This window comes from Leucoraja erinacea, chromosome 4 (genome assembly GCF_028641065.1).
Source record: "Leucoraja erinacea ecotype New England chromosome 4, Leri_hhj_1, whole genome shotgun sequence".
In the NCBI taxonomy this organism is placed as follows: Eukaryota; Metazoa; Chordata; class Chondrichthyes; order Rajiformes; family Rajidae; genus Leucoraja; species Leucoraja erinaceus.
In genome coordinates this window covers 48,454,463-48,475,528 of record NC_073380.1, presented here as the reverse complement: position 1 = coordinate 48,475,528, position 21,066 = coordinate 48,454,463, and the positions used below count along the sequence as shown (strand labels likewise).

Below are 21,066 nucleotides of genomic sequence, written 5' to 3'. Positions count from 1 at the left end.
GATATGTTAATTGGTCTTATTATACATACAAGTTAAAAAAATAAAGGAAAATAAACTACTTAAAAATTTCTAAAGAGATTTATTAAATTAATCATAACCATGGGTTAACTATAGAACTTTTCACAATTTCTTGTTTTATTTCTTACAAAAAATTTTAAATTTAAATAAACTTTAGTGTAAGGAGCATCTTCCATACAATGATTGGCGAGAGAAAGACATCTGAAGGAACTAGTTATTTTCTATTGAACATATCTCATTAAAACTAGACTAAGTGGGACCTGTTGGGTCCCATGTTTACACGGGAGGGCTGGTCCCCCAACACAATTTTTCACCTCTTCACCAATTCCAATATTGGTGGCCAGTGGGGGGGGGGGGGGGGGGGCGCCAGTTTTTGGTGCGCCAAGTACTGGGGCTATATAGACATTGTGGCCGAATGGGGACTGAGCTTGCAGCTCAGTCACTAGACCTTGAGCTGGGCTGAATGGATTCCCTGAGCTGGCAGCTCAGTCACTCAGGGCTAGTGGGCTGACAGTTCACTCACGTATATTCCTTGATATTCCTATTTCAAGCAGAGTGCAGGCCAGCACATTCTATTTCATCGCATTTAAAGCAGAGTGCAGGCCAGCAAATTGCCAAACAACTCATTGCATTGTCATTAAGGGCTAACAAATCATTTATTGCAAGTACTTGCAGCTCAGTCAGTTGATTCACAGGCCTGGTGGGCTGACCCTCGAGATCTTCCACTGACGGGGTATTCCTTGAACTTGAAGTTTATGTTCTATTTCAAGCAGAGTGCCAGGCCATCACATTCTATTTTTTTTTAAACATCTCATTTTTTATTTTTCATCGAGTGCTCAGGCCCTCAGCGGAAATTGCCAGTAAGACAAAATCATAGTGCATAGTAGCGTTTTTTTTAAAAATCAAATCATACAGTGCAGACAGGACAGTGGTCAGACTCACTTTTAGTTCATATGATATCACATTTTCTTTAGAATCACCTGTCGTGATACTACTCCCTGCGAGATCTTCCATAGAGTGACACTGACAATCATGATGTCCCAACATTCTGTTCCAGGGGTTTTATAGTCCGTTTAGCCTCCCCTGCCGTTAACCCCCCCCCCCCCCCCCCCCCCCCCCCCCCCCCCCCCCCCCCCCCCACCTATTGTACTTGTTTAGTTGACAGTGCAGAGGAGGACCAATCAGCTGATCTCAAGATTTTTTAAACACACTCATAACTTTTACATTTTCATCGATCGGAAAAGTCCTCAGGGCTGCCCTCAGCATTTAGACAGGACTGCGAGTAAGATGGCCAAAAATCATAGTGATATAGGGTAGCGTTTTTTTCTAAAATCAATATACAGTGCAGACAGGAAGTGGTCAAGATGGGACTTTTAGTTATATAGATATGTACATTTTCTTTAGCGGTTTTCCTGTGTGATACCTACAGTATGTGCAAGAAGTGTGGGATAGAAAATTATTCCCCGTTCACTTGCATCAATCACAAGTGAAATTTCCCAACATTCTGTTCCAGTAAATTGATAGTGCGTTTAGCTTCTTCACATCTGCCCTTAACCTTTGAGTATCAATATCTAATTGGGCTAATTGGCTTCTCCCACCCCAACGGCCAGTGTTCTGGAGCAAGAATCCTGCCTGATCAACCTTATCTACCTTATACAGCTTCCTCTCCATCTGAGCATAGACCAGTTATTGTGACGTGGATGTTCTTGGAAAATGGAAGGCGAGAGGAGTACTTACCAGGACCATGTATTAAGTAATCCTCTGAATACTTTGGCAGATACAAACTTTAAAAACTCTCTTCCCTTCGAGGACAACATTATTCACCACCATAAATCAGAAAACTGAAATCCAATGTATAATTTTAACCAACTGGATTTTCCATTTTCCATTTTTTTTAATACTTCTTGTGATTCAGAAACTTCTGTTTTCTTTTTTGTATTGTAGGCAGAGACAGATGTTCGAAACATTATTTAACATTGACTATGTCATGCAGGTAAATTAATAACTCCTTTATTATTATCTGCTACATGCTGCAAAATAATATCTCGGAATCTGTATATATCAAAGACACGACTTTCGTTTTGTTATTGTTTCACTTCCTTTATCCTAGGCAAAGTCAATCAGAGAATTTGATGAACGGTTTACATCAGTGATGTTTGGTTATAAGACAAATGCTGATTACTACAAAGATGCCAGTCCTTACCATAAACTGAAATCTATTGAAGTTCCTGTTCTGTGTTTAAATGCATTAGATGATGTCTTCTCACCAGCTTATGGTAAGCTAATATGTTGTTGAACCTAATAATTCAACATTGTTAGACAAAGGACAGTATTTAAATATAGTAATCTATGGTACGAAATGCATAATTATCTGTGTATAGTTACATATTGTGGATCAATGGATTCCATGACAGCAAATGGTTTTGTCGAAAGTGAGATAAAAATTATTCACCTGAAATCCATTTTAAGTGTCAATAATTGATCTATTAAATTAATGTTAGTTAAGGAGTCAGAGTCATACAATGTGCAAACAGGCCCTTTGGCCCAACTTGCCCACGCTGACCAATATGCCCCATCTACACTAGTCTACTGCCTGCATTTGGCCCATATCCCTATAAACCTATCCAATCCATGTACCTGTCCAAATGTTTCTTAAATGCTGTGATAGTAACAAAGTACCAAGTGTTATTATTAATTTGCATTTATTGCATTGTGCTGACACAAACATCTTGAAAACGCTGAAAAATCCAGCAGACATAACAATTGGAAAACTGTAATGGTAATTGGGACAGACAAGATAAGTAGGCTAGATGAAAAGGCAGATACAGTCTAAGAAATAATTATTTTCATTCACTTCTTAACTGCAAGAGTGATCAACAGGCCTTCTCCTTGGGAAATAAAATAATAAATTTATCATTCCATTTATTCATAGCATTTTTTTCATTATTCATAAATGGAGTGTGAGAAAAGTGAGTGAGCTATTAATTATCTGCTCTCCTTAATTGCCTTGAAAGGGCAGAAATAACTATTTTGCTAAATAGCTGACCCACACTCCATATAGTGAAGATTCTCCTGAAATGTTGGTCTTGATCATCTGGCCTAACAACTGGCAGTTACTATGGTAAAAGCAGGTACTTACCATTATTTCTTGTCAAACGTTGGCCGACTTGGCAAATTCAATTGCCAGTTGTTAACCTGATCACTTTCTAACTGCCCACTAACTGATAAATCTGGTTCCTTGCCACTCCTTTTATCAGAAAGCAGCTCATGTCATTTTGCAGTTCGTTTCTACCAATCTTTGGCTAAATGGACCCACTGAATGATATGAAGTCTCCAGGTGAGTCGGACATTCATGTGAACATCATAAATAAAGCAGGAGTAAACCATTTGGCCACTCAACAATTTTCATTCAATGTTATTTTACTCCATCATTTTCCTGCTTTGCCTGCATTTTTCTTCATATCTTTAATATCCAGAAGTCTAGTCTCCTTAATGTCTCCTCATCTGCCAAACCCACCATCTCAGGTACCTATGTGGTGAGCCTTCACTGCACTCATCCAGCAGCATGTATAATATTCATAACGTCCTACAGGGTGGAAAAAGGACCTTCGGCCCAACTTGCCCACACCGGCCAACATGTCCCAGTGACACTAGTCCCACCTACCCACGTTTGGCCCTCATCCCTCCAAACCTGTCCTATCCATGTACATGTCTAGCTGTCTCTTAAACATTGGGATAGTCCCTGCCTCAACTACCTCCTCTGGCAGCTCTTTCCATACACCCACCACCCTTTGTGTGAAGAAGCTACCCTTCAGATTCCTATTAAATCTTTTACCCTTTATCTTAAATCTATGTCCTCTGGTCCTTAATTACCCTACCCTGGGGAAGAGTGTGCAACTACCTGATCTATTCTTCTCGTGATTTTATACACCTCTATGAGATCACCCCTCATCCTCCTGCTCTCCAAGGAATAGTGTCCCAGCCAACTTAACCTCTCCTTATAGCTCAGCCCGTCTAGTCCTGGCAACATCCTCGTGAATTCCTTAGGAAAGATAACCATGCTCTACCATTTAAAGAAACAACTCAGCATTTCTATTTATTCCACTAAAATGCAAAGCCTGACGTTTTTCTATTTAATTATCCATCGCCATTTTGCAAACTCACTTTGTCTGTTCATATCTCCTTGAAGCCTCTTTACATCCTCATTAATACTCACATTTCCACTTTCTATTTCATGAACAATCTTGGAAATGTTATATTAGGTCCCCTTAGCCAAATTATTGATGGAATGCTTACGGGGGCATTTTACTGTCATCAAGTAACTTGTCAGCAAGTGTTTGGGTTGCAGGAGAAAGCAGAGCACCAGAGAGCAACCCATGGGGTGATGGGGAAAATGTGCAAACCACACTCAGACAGCACCTGAACCAGGATTGAACCTGGGTCAGTGGAGCTGTGCAGCAGTAGTTTAATTGCTGCACCACTGTGTGTGGACTTTCAGAACAAGAGGATTTGAGTGCAGGTCCAAGGATATCTTGCTACAATCATACATGTTACCTTAGTGAGACCGCATCTTGAACATTGTGTGCAGGTTTAGTTTCCATATCTAAGATGCACTTGCCATGGATGTATTACAACAAAAAGTGCACTAGATTGATTCTTAGGTGGAACTGCTGCAATTGAGGAGGGATTAGATCTGGAGAGGATTTGTTTTCAGTAGAAATTCAATAGTTCATTGGGTGTGCAGCATCTCTAGAGAAATGGAAGAGGTGACGTTTCAGGTCGAGACCCTTCTTCAGACTCTGACAGAGCATTTTGTGTTCGGTGTAAACCAGCATTTGCAGTTCCTTCCTCCACAGTTCATTGGTAGTGATGGTAATCAATTTATTTTGGATAGACTAGCACCTCACTTCAAATAATAAGGAGGGGCATTATAGAAAATGCATTAAACACATGATTGTATGACCAAACTTATTGACTTGTTTAGCATGTCATACAGTAAATGTAAACTAAACAATTCAACACAAGTATTTTAGATTAAAATTTATTTTACCATTGACACCATAAATTGCAATGTAATGTGTGAAAATGCTCGTGCAAGTGGTGGCATGGTGGCACAGCAGTAGAATTAATGCCTTACAGCGCCAGAGACCCAGGATCGATCCAGACCACGGAGTTTGTATGTTCTCCCCTTGACCGTGTGGGGTTTTTTCTGAGATCTTCGGTTACCTCCCATACTCCAAAGACAACTTTTGTAGGTTAATTGGTTTGGTATAAATGTAAAACTGTGTAGGATAGTATTAATGTGCGGGGGTCGCTGGTCGGTGTGGACTTGGTGGACCGAAGGGCCTGTTTCCGTGCTGTATCTCAAAACTGTGGAAATGAGCTTATCTTCTGAGCATTGTTCCTCACATTAGCAATTTTCTTAATTTGTTGCGTGACAATAATAATTTCATGAATGACTCCTCAGATATTTATATTTCTTTCAGCCATACCTATGCAATCTGCCAAACAGAATCCAAATGTTGCACTACTACTAACTGCACATGGTGGTCACATCGGCTTCCTGGAAGGAATATTTCCTCGACGAATGACTTACATGGACAGACTCTTCAAACAGTTTATACAAGCGGTTTTTGAGCACAAAGACGAACTGAAAAGTGCATAACTCTTCAAATCTGTTCATTCCACTTCTTCATATCTATCATCTGCACTCAAACTGTTGAAAATTCCTAAACTGCACCTTGAACACATTATGAAGTACATATTTACTTGTACCATCATGCATTTAAAATTCCTGGCTGTCTTTTACTTTTAAAAATTCACCCAAAAACTAACAGAGATGAATGACAAAGAGTCGAGATTAGTATAAATCACACTAAATCTCCATTTATACACAAAGATCTTTACCTAATAGAGCTAGTTATTTTTTTGTTAATTTAAAATATTCACGTTTTCATTTTATATTATCATTTTCTGATAACAGAAATTTATCATGATTGTTAATTTTTACACGTCCAGTTGACATTGAACTTTAACAAAGTCCATATTTTAATAATAGTTTAAAATATTCTGTGCCACCATTTAATATGAGTGATTTTAATTTTTTTAAACATATTTGCAATTCATAAAATAGTACTGTTGAGAAAAGAATATATGACTAGCAATTTTTTATTTTGCACTGATTCAGTCATAGCAACTGCCTGCATTTTGAATCTCTGGGAGAACTACAGTCCTCTGAACTTACATTAAACATTGTTTATATGATTATTCTTTAGGCAGAATCAGATACTGCCAAGACAAAATTCTTGCCTGAAACAGAATGCAAATTAGTACAGGCTGCTTTAAAAAAAAATTGGGTTTGATTAATTTATTTTGAAAATGTTAATGTATAGTGATTGTATGGCAAATTCCTTTAAACCAATAAAACTCAAAAGCATACTTAAATAACTAGCTGCTAACTCTGAATTGCACAATAATTGAAATATACCACAGCGAACCCAATATAATTGGCCAAAAGCTTTGGTATTTACATGGTCCATGGTGATGGATTGGCAATGAGTGATTTTACATACTTTGTTAATGTGTCAACAGATCCAATACTTACTGTGATCTTCTATTCCAGAGGACATAATATTGAATTAATTTATCACAAATCCAGCATTATATTTATCAAATGGATTGTAATGAACATATTTTGAGAAATGTCTTACAATACTAGAACATACTTAAGATATTTATTATATATTTATGAAAAAATAAATTTTTTAACCTAAGTATCGTTGTTTATATCAGAACAAATATTGTGAATTTAACAAAAATGTGAAACCAAGGTGCCACCTACTGTTTCAAAATCTGGATGATTGATTTTCCCAAATATTTAAAATAGAACTATTCAATCTTTAGCCAAGATTTTAAACTAAAATGGGAACATCATGGTAAGTTCTTTGTTATTGTTGGTATTGTTTATTTGAAACTATTGTAACAGGCTATGCATCTTGAAATCTGTCTGATGTGGTAAAAAAAAATCCAACTGAATTGCCTAACGAGCTATTCGGTTGCATCTTAATGTAAAAAAATATAAAAGTCCATTGGCCTCCAACTTTGCCCCAGATTTAGACATTGAAAAACCATCTCCAGCCCAATCAGTCTTGAAAAGTCCTTCTCGCAAACAACCAAGGATTGCTTTCTAAAGTGGAAAGCTATCCTACAGACCAGTTGCCAACTTGACATAGTCATACTGCAGAATCATAACCATTCAACTAACTTCCTAGACTCTCCTGTCAATATCCCTAGGTATGCCTCGTCTCATTGGCAGAATGGATTTTAGAGATGCAGTGCGGAAACAGGCCAACCGAGTCTGTGCTGACCAATGACCACCTTATACACTATCACTATTCTACACACTAGGGACAATTTACAGAACCCTATTAACCTACAAACCTTCATGGGTTTAGAATGTGGGAGGAAACAGGAGCACCCGGAGAAAACACACGCGGTCATAGGGCGAATGTGTAAGGTCTGTGCAGACAGCATCTGTAGTCAGGATCGAACCCGGATCTCTGGCGTTGTAAAGAGGCAACTCTACCGCTGTGCCACTCACCCACTCTAATTGAATAGGTCCATAAGAGGTAACAGCACAATGGTGTACAGTCATGAAGTCTGGAAGTTCTCGACGTTGACTCTAAATGATTAAGTTTCGCTCCATTAATATGACACCATGGACAAAGAGATCTTCAATCTTAGCTGATGAATCAGTATTCCTTGATGCTAAACATCTTTGAAGAGGCATTGAAAGTAACAAGATACAGAATGCCATTACCAGGTAGCTTAGGAGCAACACCATTGACCAGGTTGGTAGATTCCTGAAGAACAATTTTATCAAAACACCAAATGCTGGAGTAACTCATTGGGTCAGGCAATATCTGCGGGTTGAATGGATGGCTGCCATTTTGGGTTGAAACCTTGTGTAACAGACTGGGTCTACGGGATGAGTGAACCAACTTAAAGGATAAATCCACTTGGCTCCCCCTCTCCCATTTCTTACACGTGCATCTTTCCATGATGGTGTTTGTAGGAGTGACCATCATGTCTCCACAAGATAAAGAGCTGTCTTTAAAGTAAGTTCCTGTTCCATCATGGTTCATACAGAGCTTGAGGCAAAACAGACAACCATCCCAACTTCAATTTATACAAATAGCAACTTCAGATTATGGGTAGATATGAGAACCTTTATCCGTACAACGTGAATAATCAGCATCTAATGAGTGGATCATCAATACACAAGATGACTAACTCCAAGAACAACACATGTCAAGTCAAGTCACTTTTATTTATATAGCACATTTAAAAAACAACTCTCGTTGGCCAAAGTGCTTTACATTGGTGGAGGTACTAACGTTATACAACAGTGGTTCATAGATTAAGTACATACATAAATACATACATATAGCCCTCACTCAGAGGACGTCAAGAAAGGCTTGAGAGTAAAGATGAGTTTTAAGTCTCGACTTAAAGGAGTCGATGGAGGGGGCAGTTCTGATGGGAAGAGGGATACTGTTCCACAGTCTAGGGGCTGCAACCGCAAAGGCTCGGTTGCCCCTGAGCTTATGCCTAGACCGTGGGATGTTCAATAAGTCGGCCGATCTGAGGGACCTGGAGGTGGTGTTGTGGGTAAGCAGACTATTGATGTAGGTGGGGACAAGCCCGTTAAGGGCTTTGTAAACATAAAGGTGGATCTTGAAATTTATTTGGAACCGCACAGGAAGCCAGTGGAGAGAGGCCAGGATCGGGGTGATTTTGTCCCTTTTTCGGGTGCCTGTCAGGAGTCTCGCTGCGGCATTTTGGACCAGTTGCAGGCGGGACAGGGAAGATTGGCTGATGCCAGTGTAGAGGGAGTTGCAGTAATCTAGGCAGGAGGAGATAAATGTGTGGATGATCTTTTCGAGGCCATCAAACTGGAGGAATTGTTTTATTTTAGCTATCGTCCGAAGCTGGAAGAAGCTAGCGTTTACCACGGCATTGACTTGTTTGTCAAATTTCAATGCCGAGTCAAATATCACACCAAGGTTTTTGACGAGAGGTTTGAGTAGTGGGGTAAGGCTTCCAAAGCTGTCTGCTATCATTTTGATTGAGTCCGAGGGGCCGAGAAGGATGACCTCGGACTTACTCTCGTTTAGTTGGAGGAGGTTCTGGGCCATCCAACACTTTATATCCTCGAGGCAGCGGATAAGGCAGTAGATTTGATTGGTTGTTGGGCTTCAGGGGGAGATAGAGCTGTGTATCGTCTGCATAACAATGGAAGGAAATGCCGTGCCTTTGAATGACTTGGCCTAAGGGGAGCATGTACAGGTAGAAGAGAATGGGGCCAAGGATGGAACCTTGTGGAACCCCGCAGCAGAGATTAGCTGGGGAGGAGAAAGAGTTTCCCATGTTAGTAGAGAAACTCCTACCTTTGAGGTAGGAGATGAACCAGCTCAGGGCAGTGCCATCAATACCAACCCCGTACCGGAGATGGTCAATTAGGATGGTGTAGTCGACTGTATCAAATGCTGCACTGAGGTTGAGAAGGTGCAGGATTGCACAGTCATCTGAGTCAACGGTGAGAAGTAGGTCATTATGTACCTTCAACAAGGCAGACTCTGTGCTGTGGTGAGCCCTGAAGCTTGATTGGAAAGTTTCCAAGATAGTATTTTGGTGAAGGTAAGGCATAAGTTGACTTAAAATTACCCTTTCAAGGGCTTTTGAGAGGAAAGGCAGTTTAGAAATGGGTCTGTAGTTGCTTGGCAAGGTGGGCTCGAGGTTAGGTTTTTTCAGGAGTGGTTGGACCACCGCATGCTTGAAGCAGGTAGGAACAGTGCCAGTGGCCAGAGAACTGTTGAAGATGGCAAGGATGCTGGGACTGGCTATTGTAATGACATCCTTCAGAAGGGCAGAGGGGACAACGTCGAGGGGGCAGGTAGCAGGTTTCATAGTGGTGATCAGCTTTACAAGGGAGGGTAGAGTAACGGGTTGGAAACAGTCTAATTATGAAGAACAGACCAATGAGACAGCCAGGTCACGGATGGGAGGGGAAATATTCGATCTGATGTTCTTAACTTTGCTGGTGTAAAATGTAGTAAATTCCTCGCACTTAGCAGTGGACAAGTGCCAGTGCAGGCTACGGGGTTGCTAGGTGACGCGGCACGGAGCAGTGCCTCTGCCGGACAGGGTCAAGGCCATACGGCGAGTCCCGCGGCCTTCCACGATGTGAGGACTTCAGGAGTTCGTGGGCATGGTGACTTTCTATCACTAGTTCGTTCCCGCCGCGGCTAAGATCATGTGGCCGCTGTTCCAACTGCTGTCTGGCAAACGGCGGGAGGTTCATTGGCATGCTGTCGCTGTGGCAATGTTCAAAGGGACAAAGGATGCCCTGGCTCGGGCGATCATGCTGGTGCACCCACGAACAGACGCCCCCCCAGCTCTTACCGTGGATGCCTTGGACTCCGCGGTCGGCGGCGTCCTGGAGCAGTGCTTCGACGGTCAATGGTGGCCTCTCGCCTTCTTCAGCCGACAGCTGAACCCAGCAGAGTGTCGCTATAGTACCTTTGACCCGGAGTTGCTCGCCTTGCATCTCGTGGTGCGGCATTTCCGGTACTTCTTGGAGGGCCGGCACTTCGTGGCTTTCACGGGCCATAAACCCCTCACATTCGCGTTCGCCAAGGTCACAGATCCTTGTTCCGCCCGCCAGCAGCTGACGGAGAGCAAATGCTAGTTTACTGCACCGCGATCTCTGGGTCGGTGCTGGAGGATGTGCCATTGGATCTCTCGGGCGCTTCCATATTATGCGACCTGTCCACGGGACAGCCGCGGCCAGTTGTCCAAGAGGCCAGGAGCCTTTGTGTTTTCAAGGTGATCCACGGTCTGGCCCACCCCGTCGATCTGGGCCACGGTTGCCATGGTAATGGCAAGATTCATCTGGCACGGTCTGCGGAAGCAGGTCGGTCGCTGGGCGCGGGCGTGCATCCCGTGCCAGTCGTCCAAGATACATCGGCATGTCCGGGCACCAATACAGGATTTCTCGGTGTCACACCGGCGGTTCGACCACGTGCATGGAGACATTGTGGGGCTGCCGCCGCCATCCCAGGGTGTGTCGCATCTACTGACGGTGGTGGATCGTTTTACTCGGTGGTCGGAGGCCATCCCACTCGTGGACACTTCCGCCCAGCCCAGTCATGCGCTCGGGCCCTTGTGGTAAATTGGATTGCCCGCTTCGGGGTTCCCATGGATATCACTTCGGACAGGGGCGCCCAGTTCACTTCCGAGCTGTGGTCAGCGATGGCCCGTCTGCTGGGGACGTAGCTCCACCATTCGACAGCATACCATCCACAGTCGAATGGGTTGGTGAAGCAGTTCCACCGCCGTCTCAAGACCGTCCTGAAAGCTCGCCTTATGGGCCCGGAGTGGATGGATGAGCTGCCATGGGTGGTGTTGGGGATTCATACTGCCCCTTAGGAGAATTTGGCATCATCCTCGGCGGAGTTGGTGTATGGCACTCCGCTCACCGTCCCGGGAGAGTTCGTCCATGCACAGCCACAGAGTAATATGCATCTTGCAGATCTATGCTGGCCATATAGCATTCTCTTGAAATTAGCTGCATAGCATTGACAAATGTCTCCATTTTGAAATGTTTATACTGTACAAAAGGGTTAGGACTTGTTAAATCAAGAATAATTCTACAACCACCATCCTTTTTTGCGCTAGGAAAAATGCTAGATACAAATTGGTGGTGTTGGTGAACTGTCTTTTCAATAACCCCTTTCCCACTTAATATTCCAAGTTCCGCTTGAATGTCCATATTCTCTTCTTTTGAGAAAATACGCATCCGCCTAGGAACATGTTGAGTAGGAGGATCCAAATGTGGGTAGAATTCAATTCTGAGCCCCATAATACTGCACAGTATAAATGTATCGGATGTTATATTTCGCCATTCGTTTAGGAAGAATTGTAACCTTCCCCCAATTTGCAAATATGAAACACTTAATATGTTTCTTCCAGGATCAGACCCACCTACCTCGGGGTTTGCTGGTATCAAGTGTTGTCCCCTGCCGCTCGTGGGAACACTGTAGCCTCCACGCCCTGGAGCAGTGCGCCAATAACGCTTATATGGGTACGAACGACTTGTTCCTTCACCAGCCCCAGCCACCGCCCTTCAATAAGGAAATTGCCTTCGAATCGATCTGCCAAGCACCGGTGATTTTATCATTCCCACGGTTTTCGCTTCTTCATTCAGGTCTTTCACCCTTTTGGCTAGATTTTCTCCAAAAAGCAGGTTAGGCAATTGTATATTAGATGGTTTACAGAGCCCTGCAAACTTAGGATGTATGTTAGGTCTTATAGCACTTTTATGAATACAGTTTATTTCAAAGTGTGCATTACACATTAGTGCCAAAACATCCTGTTGTGATGCAGACACGTGTTCTTCCTCCAGGTCTCTGGCAAAAGCCGTGATACTTGACCCCAGTAATCTCAACACCCGCTGTAATTTATTTTCTTGTGCGCGTACTGCGGTGCCCAAATAGCCCCATATTACATTATTCACTGCTGGGACTGCTAGCTGTGCGCAATTCTGCGGGGTTTCATATTTTTTGACAGTCTCATCCATAGTCAGTTCCTCTAATTGATGGGAAAGCAAGTAATTTATTGTTAATGCTATTTCTTCTGCCAACGGTTCCCCTTTCAGTCTGGGACCGGAGAATTTTTGGGCCAGACCTGGTATTCTGGGCTCTGTTACTGGGCTTTGGTCCTCATATGATTCGTCATCCAAATCTTGCTGCCCTGGAAATTCCTCCTCATAGTGGGGCAGATCTGGTATCTCTGCTTCTGGTGTTTCCAGCGCTGGCTCTCCCATAGGCCCATGCATGGTAAACCCTTTTGCAGGTGTTCCCCTCGCGGGCTCTCCCATAGGCCCACGCATTGGCAGCCCTTTTTTAGGTGCTGCTGGCGCTGGCTCCTCTGTAGGCCAACCCATAAACTGTCTTTCTTCAGACATTCCTGGTGCTGGCTCTCCTGTAGGCCAACGCTTCCCAGGACCTTTCCCAGGCACTCCCTGCGCTGGCTCTCCTGTAGGCCAACGCGGACTGTACTCCTCTTGGAGTGAGTCCTGATAAATAATTTTCCCCATGAGGAATTCCAGGTACGCGACCCGATTAGACATAACGTCTTCCTGAGGTGGCGTAACCTCCGGGTCTGACTCATCTGAGTCTACTGGCCGATTAGTCTTTCTTTTGGCCTTACACCCTATGCATCTGATGATATTACGCGTGTGCGCCTGGACGGGGTCCTCTTCACGTAGGCACTCACGTGACTCCGAAGTAAAATGTCATGTATAATCGTCATGTATTCTGAGGTACAGCAAAAAGCTTACCATTGTTGCATGCCATTCAATCAAAAAGTCTATACATAATTACAATCAAGCCATCCACAGTGCACTGATACAGAATAAAGCGTATAACATTTATTGCAAGATAAAGTCTGATTAAAGATAGTTCAAAGGAATCCAATGACGTCAGGACTGTAGTCTAGCTTGTGAGAGGACGGTTCAGTTCAGGCCCACCACCAGATTTCTTAAGCTCAGATTCAAGTCGGGGATCCCAGCGGCCCGGGGCTGCCCTTCGTGTAGTTATCGGTTAGGTCCCTCGAATTGTCACAGACACCACAGGGCCGCCGTGAAGAAGGGTGCAATGGTGCGGTGGGGGGTTCAGCAGCGGCGGTCAGAATGTATCGGCGCATTATAACGTGCCATTGTTCCTCTCTCCCTTTTCTCTCTCTCTCCCTTCTCTCCCTCTCCCTCTCCCTTCTCTCTCTCTTCTCTCTCCCGTCTCTCTCCCTCTCCCTCTCTCCCTCCCCTCTCTCTCTCTCCATACTCTCTCTCTCTCTCTCTCCCTCTCTCTCCCTCTCTCTCTCTCTCTCTCTCTCTCTCTCTCTCTCTCTCTCTCTCTCACCTCTCTCTCCCTTCTCCCTCTCTTCTTTTTCTCTCCCTCTCCCTCTCTCTCTCCCTTCTCTCTCTCCTCTCCCTTCTCTTTTGTTCTCCCATCTCTCTCCATTCTCTCTCTCTCTCCCTCTCTTTCCCTTATCACTCCCTCTCCCTTCTCTCTCTCTCCTCTCTCTCTCTCTCCCTATCTCCCTTTCTTCTCTCTCTCTCCCTCCCTTCTCTCTCTCTCTCTCTTCTCTCTTCCTTCTCTCTCTCTCTCTCTCTCTCCCCTCTCTCTCTCCCTCTTCTCCCTCTCGCTCCCTTCTCTCCCTCTATCTTCTCTCTCTCTCTTCTCTCTCCCTCTCCCTTTCAATTCAATTTTCCAATTTAAAAACTTTATTGGCATGATAAAAAAAATATTGTTATATTGCCAAAGTATAAAACATGACATACATATTTAAAATGCATAAGTATAAATACAAGTATACAGTGAATAGATAGATATGTTCCTGTACATAAACTCGCAATAGGCCTATAGCTCTTTATTGATTGCTACACGTTCTTGCAGCTGTAAGCAGTACAACACAATAGCAAGTTTAGCAATTCAATATTAGTTTCTTAGTGTTAGTTAATGTCAATTAGTGTGTGCGTATATATGTGCATGTTGGTCATTCACCGTCTCTCAGATTATGGCATGCTGTTACGTATTGTGCACCAAGATGTGCCGTATGTCCTTCGCCAAGGATTATTCTTAGTTTTGATGTATCATCTAGTTCTTTAATATCAGGGGTTGCCACACTGAGTTTGTCAAAGTATGCTTTCCTTGTTTTGTCAAATTTTTTGCATTTTAGGAGGAAGTGCACCTCTGTTTCAACCTCATCTGTGAAACAATGGCCGCATATTCTGTTTTCTCTTGGTTGCCAGAATCTCTTCTGTCTTCCTTTTTCAACTGCCAAATAGTGGTCACTTAACCTGTATTTGGTGAGGGTCTGTCTCTGCTTTATGCCTCTAACAGTTGAGAGGTAGTCTGCCAATTTATAATCTCTTTTTAGGGCACGGTAACATTCTAATCTGCTTTGGCTTTTGGTTTCTTTATCCCAATGTTCCAAATACGTTTCTTTACATTATTTGATAATTTGGTTTACTCTAACTGTTGATTGGGGGTCAGTATTGATCTGAGGTCAGTCAGGGTTTAACTGGATAGGGTTTAACTGAATGGGGGTAGTTAGTCTCAGTATCAACTGACACAGGGAACTCTTTTCTGGGTTCCCCTCTTGTGTTTGAAGGGCTTTAAACTGGAGGGTATCTCGGGGGCTAGATTTTAGGTGATTCCAAAAATTTAGTGCTCTTTTCTGGATATTTTTTTTAATCAAAATCTTTTTAATTTCGTTTTTAGGACATAACAAAGTGCAAAGTTGTCCATTAGTTACAGATAGAGTGTACAAAAAGAATAAATAAAAAACAACTTATGCCAACATATAACAAGACACCAATAAAAGAAAAATGAGATACCAAAAATAATCCCTCCCCACTCACTGCCAGTGAGCATATGCAAATATCAGCCTGTCATAACAATAATACACGATAAGTGAATGGGTAGACTGTTAAGCTGTTAAACTGTATTTGATGATCAAGCATTTTCAAAGCCTGGGATGCATTTAAAAAAGGTCCCCAAGCTTTCTGAAACCTTCCATTTGAATGTTGGAGTACCTGAGTTTCTCGAGCTTTAGGCAGGACATAATATCTGTCAGCCATTGTGTATGAGTGGGCGGGGTAGGTTCCGTCCACCTGAGCAGGATTGCTCGCCGAGCCAGAAGAGAAGCAAAATATATAGTGCGGCGTTTATCTGTAGTTAATCTAATCTCCTCACCAGTGACCCCAAAAAGAGCGATTAAAGGCTTTGGTTCCAATTTGATGTTTAACACCTGGGATAATGTATGAAACAGCAGTGCCGGCTGAAACTTGTTAAGGCTGGGGCTGGGGCATGACCAATACATATGGATAAGAGAGGCTTCAGAAATTTTACATTTAACACAGAATGGACTAACCTCAGGGTAGATAGTAGATAATTTGGCTTTTGAGGTATGAGCCCTATGTAGCGCTTTGAATTGGATCAAGCAGTGACGAGCACATAGAGAGGTGGAATTAACCAGTTTAAGAATGGAACTCCATGTATCTTCCAAGAGAGAGAAGCCCAAGTCTTCCTCCCATGCTGCCTTGAGCTTGTCCATGCGCGCCTTAGATCCAACATCCTGCCATATAAAGCTGAGACAAGTCTATTCTGAGATGGGTTTAAAGAAAGAACTGTATCAACAAGGGTTCTGTCTGTTGGTATAGAAGAGCTGGGCAGTTTGTAGAACACATAATGTCTTGTTTGCAGGTATCGGAAAAAATCTAACTTTGGAAGATTGAATTTGTTGCTTAATTGTTCAAATGATGCTACAGTGTTACCCATAAACAGGTCCTTGAAGCGCACAATACCCTTCCTATGCCATTCTTTAAAGACAGGGTCCTGAGTTGATGGTTTAAAAAGGTGGTTTGATGCAATAGGGCTCAGTAAAGAAAAGTTATGCAACCCAAAACATTTCCTGAATTGAACCCATATCCTCAAAGAATGTTTAACCACTGGTTTTATTACAGATTTAATTGAGGGGAGTGGAAGTGAGGAACCAAGTAGTGCAGGTATGAACATATTATCATCTGTGTGTAATTCCATGGCTACCCAGTCAGGGCAATCAGGCTGGCTGTGAAAGAAAGACCAAAATGCAAGGCAGCGCAGGTTAGCAGCCCAATAATAAAAGCGAAAGTTTGGGAGAGCCAGGCCACCAGCAGCCTTGGTTTTTTGAAGGTGGGTCTTATTAAGACGAGGCCGCTTACCTCTCCATATATAGGAGGAAATAACTGAGTAGAGATGGTCAAAGAAGGACCTGGGGATAAAAACCAATAAGGCCTGAAAAAGGTACAAAAAGTTTGGTAAAATGGTAATTTTGATTGAATTTATCCAGCCGACAAGTGACATTGACAAGGGTGACAACTGTGTTAGCGTCTGTTTGATCGGTTTAACAGAATGATAAAATTCTCTTTGAAAAGATCCTTGTATTTCCTCATAACTAAAATGCCCAAGTATGAGAGCTTGTTTTTTTCCATTTTGAATGGCAATCTGGTAAGATCCGAGGGTTGTACTTCATAGTTAATGGGAAACAGTTTGCTTTTTCCAAGATTTATCATAACCTGAAAATTTACCAAATTTATTGAGCAGTGACATAGCAGAATGCAGAGAGGTTCCTGGGTTTGAGACAAAAAGCAAAAGGTCGTCAGCATATAGTGAGACCTTATGCTGTGTACTGCCCCTCCAAATACCGGCTATGTCCTCACAGCTGCGAAAGGCCATGGCAAGTGGTTCGATGGCCAAGTCAAAAAGCATAGGGCTCAGAGGACACCCCTGGCGGGTTCCACGATGCAAGTCGAACGGCTTGGACAACTGGGAATTAGTCCGAACTGAGGCTGTGGGATGAGTATAGTAACCTGATCAATGAAATAAAGTTCGTTCCAAAATCAAATTTGTCCAGAACAACCCACTCAACACGGTCAAATGCTTTTTCTGCATCAATAGAAACAACACACTCAGGGACATCCTCAGAAGCAGAGTAGACAATATCTAATAATCTACGTATGTTAAAGAAGGAATGTCTGCTCTTAACAAAGCCGGTTTGGTTCTCAGATATAACAGTAGGGAGGACATTCTCCACCCTACGAGCTAGAACCTTAGCTAAACTTTTAGCATCAGTGTTTAGCAGGGAGACGGGTCTGTAGGAGGCGCATTCGGTTGGATCTTTACCTTTTTTGGCGATAAGAGTAATACAGGCTTTGGCAAAGGATGGAGGAAGAGAACCTACACTGTAGGATTCATTACACTAGTGTGTAATGATGTGTTTATATAAATTGCTAAAATGTTACTGACAGTGACATAACCCCCCTCCCCACCCAAGAAATCTGCTATAGAAAGAAGCAGCAAGCTCTTCCAAACAAACATTTTGCAAATCGAATCTTCCTGTCTAACGCTAAACTATTTCTCCAGTATTATGTACTAAAAAATCCATTTAAGCACCTCTATAATAAAATGTTGGCTTATCCAAATAGACCCCCAAAAAATATGGCTATGAAGACTGAATATCAACTTTGGAATAACTGAACAGTGCAAACACTGAACTGTGTCAACAATGAACTAAATGGTAATATGTAACCGAAAACTCACATGAGTTAACATGTCCTTAAAAATATGATTGCAGCTTGAAAGTCACTTACTGGTCCATAAAAGCTTTTAAAGAGCCGAAGTTAGAACGCAACAGCACACAGATATAGGGCCAGGCCATATGTGGTAACAGCACACAAAAATCCAGCTGGAAATCGTTTCTAATTTACAGGGCACATGTAGTGATATTTGGCTGTAGCCATTTTATATAAGTATCTTAGTAAATAAGCAGCACACCCGCCTGAATGAGCATGTTCAGCCATGTAACCAAACCACAGATGTTAGCTGACATGCTGCACGTCGTGCCAATAGGTAGAGCTATACAGTGTTACCTCTCATCCAGTGGGTTCAAAGTCCCTAAATAGAATCTTTATGGGGATTTAGGTGACCTTGATGTATTTCTGCACCTCCTCGGCTGAGTTTATCCACTTTCTGACTCCACCGGACAACGTGAGATGGAGTCGAGCTGGATATAGCAGAGCAGGCTTTAGTCCCAGTTTGTAAAGTTCTGCCATGACGTCTCTGTACTCTGCCCGCTGGCTCTGAACTTCAGGGCTGTAATCCTCCACAATCCGAATTGGTTTGCCGCGAAATTCGAGTTTCCCTCTCCGCCGTGCCTCTCTGATGAGGAGATCCTTTGTCTGGTACCGATGCAGGCGGAGAATGACTGGCCACGGTCTCTGGCCGGGTGCCGGTTTAGCGTTTGGGGAGCGATGGGCTCTGTCGACTTCTGGAGAGGATGTCAACGTTTCGCTCCCAAAAACCTCTCGCAGCAAACTTGAGAAAAACTCAGTGGGCCGTCCGCTTTCCGGTAGACCGAGGATGCGTATGTTTTGTCGCCGACTTCGGCCCTCCAAGTCGGCAACTTTAGCATTTAGCTTTGTATTGTCACCGCTCAGAGTGGAACAAATGTTCTCAAGGTCAACGACTCGCTGGTTAAGGTCCTCTGCAGAAAGTTCCAGGGACGAGATACGTTGATCATGCTCCTCCACCGTAAGCTTAATTTGGTCTAGCTTTGAGTCGAGCTGACAAAACGAAGTTTTAAACTCAGTGGATAGTTGCTCGAGCAGCGTGGTAATAGCCTCCAAGCTAGCGTTAGCGTCCTCTTTTTTGCTCGACACCATACCCTTTGAAGCCATTTAGCGAAACAGCCACACTTACTCTAAAAAAATGTCAGACGAGTAAAAAAGCTGACTTCTTTCTGGTGTAAAAGTTAGAGGGCGGAATGTTGTGAAATTGTAAAGTTTACCGGAGCACTCACTTAGTGTGTCTACTCCATCTACCTCTCAAACCGGAAGTCTCTATGTAAGAAGATTTTAATAAGCTCTTCCACATTTAAGGTAAATTGACATATTAGAGGCAAAATGCATCTTCAATATACAGGTCTCTCCCCACAACTGAAAACAATCGCACTTAAGTGATATACCATTCGTTCTACAGGTATGTAGTTATAATCAAGTTTTTTCTTATTAGTTAATCCTATATGATATTTTCTGTAATTTCAGATGTTGACAGCGGGTCCAGAATACTCGTCGACAAGATGTCCTACATCGAACTCTGGTGTCAACCAACAGCCGTCTTTGTTCTGAACACTGAACTTGACCAGTTTTCCAACAAGCAGACCAAGAACAGGCTAAATTGCAATGCAGTTCCAACGCTCTTTAATTTCCCTAACCCACCGAAACGTCTGATTTCCCAACGCAGGTTACTCAAGAGGAAGAATGAGAACCTCCCGTTACCCACACAAAACGACGATTTATTTATTATTGTATATCTCCCGCACAAAAATTATGTAAATTATGTAAATATTACCATGAATGACGGAAATAAAAAGTGTTTTCCTCGTTTATGAAGTTCAATTTAGAATTATTTGATATTGTGGAGGTTGGTGCTGACCCACAAATGTGTCGTTATGAGACATTCACATTTTAAAAATCCATGTCTCAAAAAAAAGCAAGATCCCCATGTTATTTGACCAACTTATCAGCTGAATTTAAATATGTAGGTATGTATGCACTACATTGTATTACACTAATATAGAATGAAAGAATGGAAAAAATATTTTGACATTGTGTTCATGGATATTTTATTCACAATATTAGGTTTTCATATATATATAATATATTGATTGATTAGTAGGACTGGATGTTACAATCCGTAAGATTTCACTACAATTGACATTCTTGGGTATGACCACTAGGTGAATTTGCTACCAATCAGACACATCTTCAGTTGTGTACCTCAACGTCACTGGGTGTTTCAGACTTTTATCACAAGACACCCTCAGTCGAGGCAGGCCCACCGCAGGTTGATCAGACCTGGGTGTGTGTCTTATTGTTAGCCTCTAGATGGTCACGTGGCAGCCCAGACAGCATCTTTCCTCTTCAGCCACAGTCAGTGACTGCTCCGTTCGGCCGCATTGGCAAGTTCTTTTATTGCCCTCCTTTGTGCCTACCCTTTGACTCCTACTTCCCTCAGTAGCCATGCGGTGGAACTGGCTACAAAGCACCTGCACCCCACCTCCACTGGACATACCCTTGCACCCCAACCTCTCTCCTCTGCCTCTGCTGCAAGGTTTGAATATCAAAGCTTTTTCCTTTCATAAGCCTCGCCCACAGATTCAGATTCAAATTCAGATTCAATTTTAATTGTACAGTACAGAGACAACGAAATGCATTTAGCATCTCCATGGAAGAGCGACATAGCAAATGATTTGAATAAATAATAATAAGTGTCCGGGGGGGGGTGGTGATTGGCAGTCACCGAGGTACGTTGTTGAGTAGAGTGACAGCCGTCAGGAAGAAGCTGTTCCTGGACCTGCTGGTTCGGCAACGGAGAAACCTGTAGC

General features: G+C 42.8%; 1 protein-coding gene across 3 annotated transcripts in view; it reads left to right on the top strand.

Moving 5' to 3' along the window:
* The window catches only part of abhd3 (abhydrolase domain containing 3, phospholipase), a 56,873-nt gene extending 50,065 nt beyond the window's left edge, over positions 1-6,808 (top strand). For 2 of the 3 annotated variants that reach the window (XM_055634194.1, XM_055634193.1), the window contains 3 exons: positions 1,963-2,011; positions 2,129-2,294; positions 5,505-6,808. In XM_055634194.1, the coding sequence (XP_055490169.1) occupies positions 1,963-2,011; positions 2,129-2,294; positions 5,505-5,683 (394 nt within the window). In that variant the 3' untranslated portion in view covers positions 5,684-6,808. The remainder of the gene's footprint in view (positions 1-1,962; positions 2,012-2,128; positions 2,295-5,504) is intronic. The other variant, XM_055634192.1, reaches the window with a different exon arrangement.
* Positions 6,809-21,066: the final 14,258 nt, after the last annotated feature.